This window comes from Camelus ferus, chromosome 35 (assembly GCF_009834535.1).
Source record: "Camelus ferus isolate YT-003-E chromosome 35, BCGSAC_Cfer_1.0, whole genome shotgun sequence".
In the NCBI taxonomy this organism is placed as follows: domain Eukaryota; kingdom Metazoa; phylum Chordata; class Mammalia; order Artiodactyla; family Camelidae; genus Camelus; species Camelus ferus.
Window position 1 is genome coordinate 18,484,540 of NC_045730.1, and position 15,980 is coordinate 18,500,519.

At 43.0% G+C, this 15,980-nt stretch overlaps 1 protein-coding gene and 1 non-coding gene across 22 annotated transcripts in view; both read left to right on the top strand.

Annotated features, from left to right (window-relative positions):
* The window catches only part of SVIL (supervillin), a 215,277-nt gene that overhangs the window by 125,057 nt on the left and 74,240 nt on the right, over positions 1-15,980 (top strand). For all 21 annotated transcript variants that reach the window (XM_032473608.1, XM_032473601.1, XM_032473605.1 and 18 more), the window contains 4 exons: positions 4,587-4,675; positions 11,189-11,246; positions 11,362-11,513; positions 13,879-14,554. In XM_032473608.1, coding sequence (XP_032329499.1) covers positions 11,239-11,246; positions 11,362-11,513; positions 13,879-14,554 — 836 coding nt within the window. In that variant the 5' untranslated portion in view covers positions 4,587-4,675; positions 11,189-11,238. The remainder of the gene's footprint in view (positions 1-4,586; positions 4,676-11,188; positions 11,247-11,361; positions 11,514-13,878; positions 14,555-15,980) is intronic.
* LOC116661640 lies at positions 9,658-9,799 on the top strand. The gene has a single exon (XR_004317591.1). It is a non-coding gene; the product is annotated as a U4 spliceosomal RNA (small nuclear RNA).

Here is a 15,980-nt window from a genome sequence, read left to right on the forward strand (position 1 = left end):
AGGTCCACCTTTCATGCCACGCAGATGCTCTTGTTCTTAATCTATTATGTAAGACATTGTTTCTTTGCTTTAAAAGTTTGCATTTCAAGAGCATTGGAGTACGCAGTTGTGTAACCACTGCCCTTGGCAGGCTAAGCCGGGCTCTGCTTTTGAAAAGGGCAGAATTCACCTTGTTGAAGGTAATGTATCCCTTGATGAATTTCATCCACATCTTAGTATCAGAGCCGTAATAAGGCAGGGTTATGAGTAAGGTTGTCTTATTTGACTCCTGCAATCTCCCTTTTCTAGTGCTTGCCAGTCTCCCATATTTCTCATCTTTGCTGTATTTTTTAATAGATGCTAAGGCTTTTGTCTCAGTCTGTTCAGGCTACCATAACAAAATACCATAGACGGGGTGGCTTCTGAGCAATAGACACTTACTTCTCATGGTTCTGGAGGCTGGAAGCCTGAGGTCAGGGTCCCACTGTGATGGAGTGAGCACCCTCTTCCAGGTTGCAGACTGCTGACCTCATGTGTCCTCACTTGGCGGAATGGGCTGGGGAGAGTCCTCTGAGCTCCTTTTTATAAGGGCACTAATCCCACTCAGGAGGGCTCCACCCTCATGGCATAATCACATTCCAAAGGCTCCACCTTCTAATATCACGTTTGGGGGTTAGGATTTCAACATATGAATTTGGGGGAACACAAACATTCAGACCACAGCAGCTTCAATCCCAGGACGTCCCTAGCAGGTTGGCTTAGCCAGAGGAGAGCTAATGAGCGACTAACAGAACAGAAGAAAAGGAAGTGGAGATCGGAAGGCATGGCTTTCCCAAGGAAAAGTACGAAATACGAATGACGGTCAGTCACTTCGGGGGAGAGTGGCTCAGAGGGACACAACTGTTCTAAAACATGGGGTTATTTCACGTGTACTTATTAAAACGTTGGCCTCCTGGCCATGGTACTAAGCATAAAATGGGCTGGAAATCCAAGAACCTGCCTCCTTTAGAGGAGTCCAGTCACCCGGACACCAGAGGTGCAATTCTGAGGCCATGGACTTCGTTCTCCGTATCTTATAACTTGAACTTCAGTAGAAGAGGGAGCAAATCATAAAGGGGCCTTTCACTGTGTGGACACTGAACAGTCGTCATAATCGTAGTGCCCATCTGGTAAAAGATAGATGGAAACAACAGCAGAATATCCTGCTCTCACTTTAAGAAAATTTCCCCTGATTGCTCTTGCTGGGCATTTAAGTAGGTTAATGGAACACATTAAAAGAAAAAAATTATCATGGAAGCAAAGGGCAGGCTCTTCTTAGATTGTTGAAGCAGAGGGAAAGGGGTGGAAGTATGAAAAAAAATTGAGGAGACGAAGATAGACGGAACATATTAAAGGTATTTCTTAACATTAGAAACTTTTAAAATTATAATTCAAAAAAATTAAAGACTGTGGCATATATTTTAGTTATATATGGAGAGGTCATTTCTTACTGAAAGAGGATCATACTTTTGGCTTAAGCAGAGACCTCTTGTCCTGGAGTGGATGACCATGAGAAAAAGTACAACCCAGCATCAGAGCTTAGACTTTGGAGTTGCCGGTTGTGCGAGCTGGAGATGGCCCCGCTGGCGACACCGCTCTGGTGCCTCTGACTCGGAGCAGCGAGAGGGGCGATGCTAGGGTTTTTGTGGCTAATTGTCAGTGTTTGACCAGCCATTAGTTTATCAGAAGGAGTTCCTCATTCACAAAGAGTCCAGACCTGTTTACTAGTGTGTCTTGCCCGCATTTTCACTGCTGGCTAGCACCCTTGGGAGTGGGTGGACCAGGGAAGAGATGCGGCTTTTTTTCAAAACCTGGTTTCCTATTGGCTGGGAGGTTTTGCATCAGTCATGGCTTTTGTAACAGTTTTGAGTCAGAGCCACTGATATATACACCTATAGATGTGTATTGAGTAAATGAATGAATGAATGAATGACTACAATAAAATACTTGAAGGGTATATTATGACTCACTCTGAAGTATTTCATACTGATGATGTGATGGAGCAAACAGCACTATAAATATTGAGAACATTTTAAAAAAATCAATCATTTGAACTCAGACACTTGTATGTTCTACAGGTAGGAAAGCAGGCTAACATGAGAGAGAACAATAAGGGCCCATAAATAAAGATTTGGGGCCAGTGAGACAGGCACTGGGACAGAGGGCTCTTCCATGAGGAAATGATCTTAAACTGAGGCCCAGACCAGGGGGGTGTCAGCCCGGACAGAAGGAGGCTGGAGAGGAGGCAGCGTTTACAGTAAACCGTGCTAAGGGGCGTGAGAGGTGTTCCTCCCATGCTTTGGTTTTCCCATCGGTTTCTGAGCAACTGTGAGAGGCTGCTTTTTCCACCGGTGCTGACGCTACACCATTTGCAGCTGGTTTCAAGATAGTAAGTGCTTATGTAGCCAAGGGTGTTGGGTGATGACTTGTAAACCCCACTCTGTCAAAGTTCAGCAGAATGTTTAACTAGAGCGTAGTTTCTTCGTCTACATTTTTGGTTCAGTGGAGCTTTCTGGTGAGCAGATAAAAGGGGGGACATAGACACACAGATGTTTCTTTTTGAAAATATGAGAAAATACTTGTAGCCCAGATCAATGATCTTGGGAGCTGAATATTTCAGGGGTTGCATCATTTTGGTTTAATCGAATTTTTGAGAATTCAAAAAATCTCGAATTACTGAGATTTCAGTGTCCCAAAGAAAGAACAGAACTTACCAGGCTATTTCCAGCAGTTAAATAATCAACTGGAAGAGCATGCCATCCCTTAATTAGGGGCCCCTTCTGCAGTCATTTAAGTTTTTAGGTTTATTTTAAATCACACCTCTGAATAAAACGCTGGGCGTGACTGTCACTGTGTTATGAGTCACGGTTGAGAACTCAGGGCTCATTCTAAGTTTTTGACCTAAGCGATTGTCTTAGGATCCTCAAGCCATCTGGAGTGTGCTTTGTAAAGACTACTTATTCTCGACTTTTTACTAAATGGTGGGAATATATGGCACTTACATTTGTGAATACAAGCCATTCCACATGTATCAGCAAGAACCGAGATGTCGGATGAGTCTGGTTCTAGGAAAATGGGATGGTATATCCTATTTTGGAGCATCTGTACGTTCCTTGAAGTTTAACTTAATTTTATGTGGGATGTAGATGATTGACATGCCCCCTTACATAGCACGCACAGCCCCTCCCTCAGTCTCCTCTCGGGGCCCTGTGGACATGCACCCCTGCAGGGCAGAGGCACAGAGGACCGTCCCACGGGGACGCTCAGCTTTGCGCTGGAGGTGATTGTATCACTGGGTAAGGTTAGTTTCCTGTTTTCCCAGGTGTGTTTTTCCCCTGCGAGGCAGCAGCTCTGTCTGTCTTGCCCAACTCCAGGCACGTTCCCGTGGGGACCTTGGACTTGAGGGGACCCTGGACTTGAGGGGACCACATCTTGGGGTGAAGATGACTGTAGCTCCAGTGGTGTGTCAGGGTGGCTCGCACCCCCTGATGAGCGCACCTGTGTGCCTTTCTCCCAACTCAGAGTCCTTGAGTCCTGGTGGAGCTTGAAAATTGGCAGTGCTGGAAGTGTTTACATCACCCACAAATCCTGCAGGACAGGCACTTTCGGGGGGTTGGGGGGCCTGGCAAGAGGAAGGAGCCGATTGTTAATCTTGCACCAGCACAGCCATGTGTAGTTCATGCCTCAGAGGGTCTGGTGACGTTCACACACGCCTGGGATGTGCTTCGTGTAGAAGAAACGTACAAAGCAGGTGCTCAGTTCCTTTATTCTTCTCCCCTTTCGTTTCTTTTTTTCTCCCCCCAGACAAGGCTTCATGAACCTTTCAGACCTATTCACCAGACTTTGATTTCTTGTTTATTTGAAGGCATTTGAAACTTTAATTTCAACACTGGAGGAAAGCAGGTAGATTCTCTAGACAAGTGGCTGATTTTCTGAGGAAGACCCTGTAGCACAGAAAGGTTGAGTGATCACTCCACACTTGCACAGCTCTTGGTGGCTCTAGAAGAGGTTGCGGTCTGAACCAAGGCATCCGGCTCCCAGTGTAGCGATGTTTTTACTGCCCTGCCTCCACCACTTGCCGATGCTGCACAAAAAATCATATTAACCTAATCTTAAATAAATGGAAAGACGCTACCAAGATAACACCCCAAAATAAAATGTTTTATTTGTAATCTGTCCACACATATTTAACTATGTGTGAGAGGAGCATGATTTTTATGTTCTGCATCATTTCTCTTCATATTGTATACCTGGATTTAAACTGACGTTAAATTTTTTTTATTTTTATACAATGTTTAATTGTAGTCAATTTATAATGTGTTAATTTCTGGGATACAGCATAGGGTTTCACTGATCACTTTCCATATCCTTTATTATAGGCAATTACAAGGTATTGAGTATAGTTCCCTGTGCTCTACAGTAGGACCTTGTTGTTTATCTATTTTATATATAGTACTTCATATCTACAGATCCCAAACTCCCAATTTATCCTTCCCCACTCCCTTTCCCCACTGATAACCAGAAGTTTGTTTTCTATTTAAACATTTTATTAATGGAGTAACTTTTAGCTTTCAGAAAGAGTTCTTGCTTGAAGACAAAGAGCAGCTTGCCAACCACAGAAGAATTGATGCTCAGCTTTTCACTGCACTTCCTAAAGGTGAGACTTCTTCTAGATGAACAATAATGTAGCCAATATTGAAATCAGAAAAATTAAGAACAATATAAGATACTAGATTCCTTAAGGTTCAACACCGTTTAACTCCGCATATAACAAATTTTAAAACACATAACCTTGTTCATCAATTTCATTAAAAATTTTCTCATAATTGGTCATAAAAATCATAATTTTCACTAATCAAAGATGATTCACTTTATGTATTCACCAGATTTATGTGTCTAATCAAAGTAATCAAGAGATGAAAAAACCTTTACTTGTGTAAAGATGATCATATTAAAATAGAAGTTTTCATTTGGGAATTATGAAGTTGACCAAATCTATTACTCTACTTTTTTTAAAAACAGCTTCGTTGAGATCTAACTCCTGTACCATACAGTTCATCCATTTAAAGTCTACAGTTCACTGGCTTTCAGTGGATTCACAGAGTTGTGCACCCACCACCAGAGTCAATTTTAGAGCATTTTCTTTATTCCAAAAGAAACCCCACACTTCTTAGCCACCACCTCTCTTCTTTATTCCTCTAGGTTTGTAATGACTTATTTTATAAGCTCTGGTCTTTATATTAGTGGCTGCCATCCAAGAGTAAAAGTGAAATTGCATTACTCCTATGGGAAGGAAGCTCAGAATTCAGAATATTCTGGATCTGAGCTCTCAAATGCAGGTGGGGAGAAAGCCGTCCTTCGCAGTCCCCAGGGCACTTTTATTTCTTTGGAAGATTCTACTGTACTCAGGTTTAGGGGACTGAGCTCAACAATAGCTTTACCAGAAGGCCTGTTCTCGGAACTAATTGAAGAAACCACGTTTCCCAGGAAAGCACTAGCAGAGCAAATCATCCCGAGGATTGGGATTATGTATTATTACAAAGCATATGAGGCCGTTAAATAATTTTATAAAGTATTATAGCCCTGATGTCAAATCCCCTTAAATTGCTTTACTTGGAAAATGACCAGGCAATTCCCATCAGAAATAACTGAAGGAACGGACTTACAGAATCCAAATTGCTCAGACCAGGGCAGCAGCCTAAAATCGCAGGTGTAACGGGGGAATTTAGTATCCGTAAAAGCCTCATGTCCGTGACAGCAAAGAAGAAAATTTATTCCAGTGGAAGTTAGATCAACTGCGCTTGTTTCTCTCTGGATTTATGGTGGCTAGCATCACTATGTTCTGAACCATGGATCAGTTGTCTACGTACGATGCAACATACAATCAATTGAATTACGGCTCTTGAATCTTATTTTTAAAAATTCTTATTCCTTGCTTTTAGGAAGCAGACACTGAAGAATTTAGAGGTCCAAGGGGCATCAGGCTGCCACTCTCTTAAATGGTTCAGAAAAATGAATATGTAAATATGTGCACTTGTATGCATGTGCCAGTACACAGAAATACACGTAGGGAGAGAGAAAAAGGGGGTAAAAATAAATCAAGTGTAATAGCAAGCATTAACATATGACAGATGTCTTAATTTTTCTCTGAGTCTGAAATTATATGAAAATTTTAAAGGAGGAATCCTTTCGGTAGGTCATAAACACTGATAAACTATATTCAATGCTGTCAGTCAGAAGATAACGGTGAGAGAATAGTAGGTGGTCTCTATAAGTGAGGCGTGGAGTGACAATGTGTTTCCACAGTAGGAATGGCTTCAAGGATTTCTTAGTACTAGCTTTTTTTTGTTTTTCCAGTGCTTTACAATAAACCTGGCCAAAATTCAGTGGGGGGTACCAATAAGGACAAGTGCCCATACAAAGGTTTTTTTTTTCTTTCTTGAAAGGAATAAAAAAAAGTACACACACACACATTATTTGTCCAAGTAATACATTCTCTTTTCTGCAACCAAAGTGTTTTCCCACAGAGTAGATATACTAGAGTAATTCTGTTATATGTTTGTTTTACTGATTTTACTTTTGAACTGTGGACTTGGGGAAGGGAAACCAAACTCAACGATGCCTATGACTTCTTTCTGTCCTTCCACATCATTTCTTCTCCCTCTTATCTCATGTCTGTGGGAATGAGACTGGTCCTGGGAATTAAAAGACTTTATTTGTTCAAAAGAGTAGACTGAGAGGAAGCTTTTCTGCTGGAGGGGTTTTTTATTTTCCTAACAGATTCACTGTAGATTTCCACAAAGAATTAATAAGCTCATGGATACATTTAAAGCTGAGTTTGATCTGTGATCTCATTTCATTCCTCAGTAAATGATCAGAGAGGACGATAAGGTTATAAGCCTCGAAATAGTTTTGAGTTTGAATGCAGGCTTGATTGAAGAGGCAGTGGTGCTGGGCTAGTGGTGTCCACCGTCACCGGAGCCTAGGGTGTGGGTGGACATCTGCTGCCCAGCCTGCCTGTTCGCTCTCTCCATGCTTCTCTGTACTGGGCTTCACCCAGGACAGTCCCATACCTAAGGGGGGCTTTGCAAACATGCGGGAGGACCCGGGACTGATTTGGCTTTTAAGAGGGGAGCCAGGGAGACAGTATCCTACAGTAGAGGGCTCACAACCTAGAAATTTCCTCTCGAAAACACCCCTGGCGTGATCTGTGATCTGTTCCAGAGCCAGCCCCCTGAGTCTGTGACCCTGAGGGGGGCACACCTGTTTGTCTGCTGAATGCTGTCCTTTCTAAGACCCTGTATCTCCGGCAGTGGCTTGCTAGCAGATGATGACAGTGTTTGTTGGTGGGTTTTCCAGCCTGTTTTGTCCAGAAAGGGACACCTGCCCTTTCCCTCTCTTTCACTGCCCCAGACTTCTTGGGGTTCAGGTTCTGTGAAGAACTACATTCTGACCTTCCACCCACCCCCTTCCCATATTGTCTTAGTCCTTATAGAACATTGGAGCAGGAAAGTAAGGGCAGTCAGGAAAAAGATGCTTTGGTTGTGGGCGGGACGTTCACACAGTCTCCCGTTGAGTTGATTTTTCCTTCCAGATTCTGGGAAATAAAGAATGTCAGGAGGGAGCTGGTTGCTTCCCTTTTTCACTGTACTGTTGGATTTTTAAAAAATGTCTTTTGTTGCGTAACTTTTATAGAAAATTTTAAAAATTAAAAATGTAATGAAATGCAAATGTTGTTCAGTCTCAAATTAGGACAAAAAAATATACTTAATTTTTCCCAGGGGACGTTACATGCCACACTGGGTACATTACATAAATATATTTTATTCTTGCTCTGTCTTAGTCCATTCAGGCCGTTGTGACAACACACTGTACGCTGAGTGGCTTAGAAACAGCAGAAAAGTATTGCTCACTGTTCTGGAGGCCAGAAGCCCAAGGTCAGGGTCACAGCATGATCAGGTTCTGGTGAGGGCCCTCTTAGGGTTGCAAACTGCCAAGTTCTCCTGGCATCCTTACGTGGTGGGAGGGGCTCAGGGCTCTGTGGGCCTCTATAGAAGGGTACCAGTCCCATTCATGAGGGCCTCAACACCTCCCAAAGGCCCCACCTCCTAACACCATCACTTAGGGGGTTAGGATTTCAACATATGAATTTAGGGGGGGAGGGGACATACACATTCAGGCCATAACATACCTAGTGGAAATAATTTGGGAGGGGTCTAAAAGGCCACGTGTCATTATGCTACTGAAGACCCTATCATAGACTCGATTTCTCAGGTATGGGTTTGGGACATGGATTTAAGAAAAATCTTTCAAGGGGAGGGTACTGCTCAGAGGTAGAGCGCATGGTTAGAATGCACAAGGTCCTGGGTTCAATCCCCAGTATCTCTGTTAAAAATAAACAAGTAAATAAATAAATAAATAAATAAATAAATAAACCAAAGTACCTCCCCACCCCCCTAAAATAGAAATGTTTCAGAGCACTTGGAATTTGGTCTCCACAGCTTTGGGGGCAGGTTTTTGTTTTGTTTTTTTTTTTTTACTTTTTTTTAATTGAAGTACAGTCAGTTTACAATGTTGTGTCAATTTCTGGTGTACAGCACAGTACACAGTCATACATGAACATACATATATTCGTTTTCATATTCTTTTTCACCGTGAGCTACAAGATAGCAAATATAGTTCCCTGTGCTGTACAGTATAAACTTGTATCTGCAAATCTCAAACTCCCAATTTATCCCTTCCCCACACCCTTTCCCCCTGGTAACCATAAGTCTGTTTTCAATGTCTGTGAATCTGTTTCTGTTTTATAAATATGTTCATCTTATTTTTAGATTCCACATATGAGTGATATCGTATGGTATTTCTCTTTCTCTTTCTGGCTTACTTCACTTAGAATGACATTCTCCAGGGCCGTGCATGTTGCTGCAAATGGCATTATTTTATTATTTTTTATGGTCAATTAGTATTCCATTGTATAAATATACCACATCTTCTTTATCCAGTCATCTGTCAGTGGGCATTTAGGTTGTTTCCGTGTCTTGGCTATTGTAAATAGTGCTGCTATGAATACTGGGGTGCCGGTGTCTTTTTGGATTAAGGTTCACACTAGATATATGCCCAGGAGTGGGGTTGCTGGATCATATGGTAAGTCTATTTTCAGTCTTTTGAAGAATCTCCTTGCTGTTTTCCACAATGGCTGCACCAAAGTACATTCCCACCAGCAGTGTAGGAGGGTTTGGGGCAGTTCTATACAAAATACAACTCCATTCTCCTCTTTGGAGCTTAAATCATTAAATCATTAATTGACTCATCCTGGAAAATATTTTCCAAATATGTGCTACCAGCCATTAAAGTTCTGTCACCGTAATCTCGCTAGGGCTAATTTGTTAACTGGGGAGCTGCTGTCAGCCACGCTTCCTCCAAAGGCAGGATGCACCTTCATCATTGTACCCTTGGCTTTGACCCAGGAACGTGATTGTGAGTGTGAGCAACCACATCTCTCTGCACCAGGTACTCTGGTCGCAGGGAGGCCAGTTGAGAGGGAGACACTTGATGGCCACTATCTTTAACAGGAGTCGATCCAGCTAAACTGTTAAGGTGGCTGTCATTTTAAAATAAGTAAGTTAAAAACATGGCCAGAGCTTTGCAAAGTGTCAGTACTGTCACCAGTGAGGTTTCTCCAAGGCATGATTATTGATTTTGGAAAACTTTTCCCAATACCCCTGCCATGATGACTTGAAATATAGTCGGCATTGGCAATTTTTGACAGTCTCTGTAGAGATGGAATTTTTTAAAAAGCCGTATTTGGGATCTCTGAACACATCAAAGGGCAATATAAAATCGTGTGTGTGTGCACGCACGCATGTGTAGTGTTTTTCCCTTTTTTTAATTGAAGTAGACTTGATTTACGATGTTGTGTTAATTGCAGGTGTACAGCATAGTGATTCAGTTATACGTGCATATATATACACGTATTCTTTTTCATTTCAAGTTGCTACAAGCCATTGCATAGAGTTCCCTGTGCTGCACAGGAGGACCTTGTTTATTCTGTACAAAGTAGTTTGTATCTGCCAATCCCAAGCATGTGTGGTTTTGACCCATTACTAAAAATGACCATTTAAAAAAATAAAACGGAAATTGAAGCAGTTGAAAATTAAATTCCATGCATTCATCCCCTCTCCTTTGAGTTTCTTCTTTGACTCAGCATTTGAAATGTTTCGTGGGCCCCCGGGCTGTCACAGCCCGCCCCTCTTCCCGGGTCCTCAGTGGGAACCACTCGAATGAGCCCTTGTGAATTCACATAATTGAGGAGGAGGTGAGAAGAGCGACCTTTGCTCTCTACCAACTGTGACCACGACTCCAAAGAAACAATTGTTTGGCATCTGAGTAATATCCTTGTAGTCAGTGTCACATGAGACCCTCCCAACATCAGCGAAACATTTCTCTGGTCTTGCAGTGTCATCAGGAGAGTAAGGGATGGTAACGTTATCCATCATCCACCTAAATTTTAGCTGGGAAACAGGTGTTAACATTTCCTTCCAGTGGAAGCCTGTAAGGGGAGGCAGAGGAACTATGTTCCTGTAAAGCGCACGTGATCGAGGTGTGTACGTTACCTACCATTAGAAACACAGTCAGGTAGTTACAGAGGTTTACAGGGTCAGGGATGGGTGAGGTCGGAGTGGGGTGAGTCCTGGTTGGGATAGTTTGCTGATGGGCATACGAGGTTCATAATACTTTCCTCTCTACTTTTGCAAATGTCTGAAGTTTTGCATGATGGAAAACTTAAAATACTTTGTGAAATCCAATAAAAGTTAAAAATAGTGAGGCTACTGCTCGCTGGAGAGCTTTTACTAGTGAGGCTTCCTCTAACAACCCGGATGAGATAAAACTCCCTCCTGTTACTCTGTCCTTTATTCTCATGGTCTTACTTCTTGGACCAACATGTGATGCCTTTGTGTGTGTGCGTGTGTGTACACACTCACTTGGCATCTGCCTCCCCTGTTATAAGACAGTCTGTGGGAAAGCAGGAGTGGTGTCAGCTTTGTCCATCACTTATTGCGCGGGAGCCACAGACAGAAATATGAGTTCAGTAAGTGTGTGTCGCATGAACGACTGAAATGAATGCATGAAGACTCAACCCTAGACTTTGTTCCCTTTTGTTTTATTTCAGTTGCAGAATTAAGAAAAATCTTTGAGCCAAAGAGGAAAGAAGTTTTAGAAATGAAAAGGTAAGATGTCTGTTACACCTGATTCGGAAGCAGGAGGGCTGGGCCAAGCCGCGTGCGGTGTTCCCTTAGGACCCGTGTCCCTCGCTCACCACGCCTCTGTCGGTGTCTCGCACAGAAAAGAAAGAATCGCCAGGCGCTTAGAAGGAATCGAGACCGACACCCAGCCCATCCTCTTGCAGAGCTGCACCGGGTTAGTGACTCACCGCCTGCTGGAGGAAGACACCCCCAGATACACGCGTGCCACGGACCCGGCCAGCCCGCGCATCGGTGAGCGCAGCCTGCTGGCCCCTCGGACTTTTAGATCTAGCACTGTTGGCAAGTGAGATATTCCCCAAAGAGTGAATGGTGTAGGTGTCATTTTTATTAAATGTGTATATTTGTTAAAAACCAGCACTCCCAGCCCTGGGCGGCTCCTGGGTGTGGTCCTCCGGTGTCGCAGCGTGAGGAGTGATCCCGCTTTGGGGCACCTGATGATCAGTCCTTTCTCCCCCTTAGCCTGGGACCCTTCAAGGCGGGAACTCTGTCTCTCTCTTGGTACCGTCGGGGCCCCAGCTGTCAGACATCCTCAGGTTTGTTTGGTAAAAGGCTGACTGAGACATATGTCTCTTATAATAGGTTTAAAAGGAGAGCCCAGACGCCCGGCACAGGGCTCGGCAGGGAGCGTGAAGAGCAGAGCTGGACCTTGAATGTTGAGGGTTCCTACTCTCATGTGAATGCAGCAGACACCCTGTTGAAATTATTGTAATATATGTAATTTTTAATGCATTGGGTATTCATTTCATATTAAACAGCATGTCACACGTGACAGCTTTTCCTTGATTCCTCAGTCATTGGTATGGGCTCCAATAGTCAAGGGGACCTTGGGAGAGGATGGCACATCTGGCTGGTCCTCCGGCCCTGTTCCTGGCCCTGCAGCTCTCTGCTGCCGCTTCTAATAGTCAGTGTTTTCTTGTTTCTTCCTCAGAGAGGGCTGTTGGTCTCACTGCATGCTGTGATAAGGTCGCCTATCTCTAGAGTTTCTCATCTTCAGAAAACTAAAGAACTGAGTTTTTTTTTTAATTGCATACATGAAGAATGAAGAATAAACAGAGTACCAAAATTTATGGCCAGAAGTAAACCCAAGTATATGTAAAACGTTAATCTGTTCATCGTGTGATAATTTAAGCATCGCATGTTAGTAAGAATTATTTCATAATCTGTGAGAGCTGGGGGAGGAGCTGTGTCCCCTCCTCACTACATCTTAGACACAGAAATAAGGTCCAGTTAATCACCTGATCAATTTTAAGAGAATAATTACAAACATGAATACAGAGGTGAATATTTAATTCCAGTTGAACGGACAAGGACTTTCAAAACACAGAAACAGCTGCCGAAATCACTAGTGACCAGATCAGTGACAATTAACATTTGTACTTCAAGGAGAATCTTACACAGACTTCACGAAAAATTAAGGAAGTTTGAAAATATTCATGAAGAAGATAAAGAGCTCATATTCCTGTAAAATTTCAGGCAAGCCAATAAAAATGACACTATGAATCAGTAGAATATAGAACAGTAAGCTTGACCAGAGAAGGAAAGGATAATACAAGTGGCTAATAAGTTGAGAAATGCACATTCCCTTTTTCTAGTAAGAAAGGCAAATTTTAAAATTAATACTCAGTGTTTGTGAGAGAACATACATTGCAGATTCAAGTGTAAATTGATGCAGACTTTATAGAAATTAATTTGATAGTCTGGTGTCTTAAAATGATACATCTATTGATAAAGCAATTCTACTTTCATGCTTCTGTCTATTGTAAGTAGCAAATCAGACTGATTAAAAGTCAGAAGCAACTTAAATGCCCAGAAATACAAGAAGAGTTAAATTAATTATAGAATGCCTGCTGGATGGAATATTATGAAGCCTTAAAACAATGATGTCTTCAAAATAAGATTTCCAGATTTAGGAAAATGCTTTCTATAGAATATTCATGCTATGTCAAACATGAAGTGTTTTATACAGAAAAAAAGAAATCATTTATATAAAAGACTAGAAGGACTATAGAAAAGTTTAGCAAATTATCAGTTTATTTATTACTGGCTATTATCTATTTGTGATTATTGGTGATTTGAGGGTTAACCTTCCTTGCTTTCATTGTAGACATTTTCTACATCAAGCGTGGGTAGTATAATCAGAAAAAGCCACTTCTGGTAAAAAACAAAAAACCCAGCTGCTGCCTGGTGGAAATTGACATGAGCCATTATTGTTATGGTTACTATCAGATCCCAGGAAACCGCAATCCGTCATTTGTCAGATTGTAGCAGTTCAAATATCTGTTATCTCTTTTAGAGGACTCTGAACCCGTCCTCTGGCCTCACACGTGAAACATTAAAACACGAAAGCAAAAAACAGTAAATAAACAAGGGGAAGTGGTCCTGAGCAAGACTGAGGGCTGTCGGGATTGAGCTTTATGTGAGGCCACACTTGATGTGAGCATCACTGCCTTCCCGTGTTTCACTGCAGCACCCTGGGTAAATCAGCTCTGCCGGATGAGGCGTGGGCCACTCACCGCCCATGGTGTGCAGAATAGAATATACTACATATGTGTCTTTGCTTGAAATCTGCATGTTTGACTTCTGTGGTTCCTTGTAGGCCGATCAAATGAAGAGGAAGAAACTTCAGATTCTTCGTTAGAAAAGCAGACTCGATCCAAACACGCCCTGGACCCCCCGGGCGTCCATGGCGACGCCCCCTGTGGTTCAGGGATCATGGACACCCAGAGCCTTGAATCCAAAGCTGAACGAATCGCAAGGTACAAAGCAGAGAGGAGGCGGCAGCTGGCAGAGAAGTATGGGCTCACTCTGGACCCAGAGGTGGACGCCAAGCCTCCATCCCGGTACACCAAGGCCAGGAAGGACCCCGAGGCCATTGAGAAAAGGGGAGGAAAAAGTGACCGATCGGCCGAGTCAAGCAAAGATTTGGGCTCTTCCTACTCCAGGACTGAGATCCCAGGGCTCAGGACCGGTGTAGCCGAGTCCAAGGACTATGCCCTCCACCGGGGTGATGGGGTTTCCGACACAGAGGTGCTGCTCAATGTAGAAAACCAAAGACGAGGTCAAGAGCCCAGTGCCGCTGGGCCGGCCCGAGACCTGCTTCCCCCGGGGGAGAGCTCCTCATCCTTCTCATTCCCTGGGCGAGACAGTGCCCTCAGCGAAGTGCCAAGGTCCCCAAAGCAAATGCACAGCGTGCCCATCCCATCGCCAGGGCAGCCGGCCTCCCCCAGCCCCTCCACTGGTGACCTGCCGCTCCCTGCCGAGGCTCGACCCAGGTAAGCCTGCCTTCCTCCTGCACAGATCCCCGCTGACCCGCAGATGCCCGCGTTGCCTCTGCCACACTGCCGTGTCTGTGATCCGGGGTCCTTGGCATTCCCTGGAGGTCTGCGCTCACCGCAGAAATAACATGATACATGATTTCTTAATTTACATTCTGTCAAAACAGGTTCTGTGGAAGCGGGGAGCCTCGCGTTCATTTGTCCGTCCTTCCGTTCTTTCTTTTCATTCTTTCTTTCTTTTCTTTCTCTTTCTTTCCTTCTTTCTTTCGATATGTTCTTTTTTTAAAGAATAAACTGAACGGGTGTCACGGGGACACGCCTTCATGGAAGCCTCACTTCAGTACCCTTCTTCTGACTGTGGTTCTCAGCTGCCTTTACCAACCGTCTTTTTCTTTGTTTCTCTGTGATCATACCCAAGACTTTGGGGTGGTTGTTTTTGTTGCTGTCATTTAAAAAGCACAAAACAGAAGGACATTACTGACACTGTCCAGTGAGTCTCAGTTTAGGGTGTGAAGACTGACTGCAGTGTATGCCGAATTTAACTGCAGCATATAGTTATGTATGTATATTGACACGCTTAGAAAACTGCTGTGTTTAAGAGCACCTGGCTGAAAATCCTAGCCAGTAGGAGAAATCCCTGTGTCATAGGATCAACCTATGGAGAACCAGAAAAGGGGTAAAATCAGAAAGTCAGATGCCAGAAGAGAGTATGTGTTTTTTCCTCAGTTTAAACATCTCAATTTAAATCTAATTTAAATATTTAAATCTAATTTAAATTTGAATTTGATTTGAATATCTAAATTTAACTTAAACTTCAGTTAAATTTAGATATTCAAATCTAATAGGTATGATAACCAGATTTAAAATGCAATTTACTGAAACAGCCTACTTTATGGTTTAGGGTAATCCTCTAGGCAGATTCCTAAGTGCATGTTTCAGTTCAAACGAGCATTAGTTTCGCAGGTGGATTGAGGAGGGATGAGAACCTGAGATCAAGCAAATTTATCCGGGACAGAGAAAGGTGTTGAAAAATATTCCTGTTTATTCCACCCGGGGACAGAGCAGAAGATACGGTCATCTTCACGTGGCAGTAACACATCTAGAACAGATCCTTTTAGTTATTGGAGTTTATTGACCTGAAAACCTGTCACCGCTTGCTTCCACACTAAAATATTTAGAGATGTTAGCTTCTAAGAGAATGAAAGGATATGGGTGCTGAGATTGTACTGTGAAGGTCTTTGTTCAGCCTTTGCACTTAACTGCTTGAAATGTAGGGACCCGTTGTCTTATATTTTGAAACAGAAGTCTGTCGTTTGGGAAATTTGCATTTCACAGTAAAAAACAGTGTTCTTGGGTTAGTTTCTCTCTATCAAAGCAAACTCTTCACGTGCTATGTGAGCAGGACAAAGAAACCTACCATTAC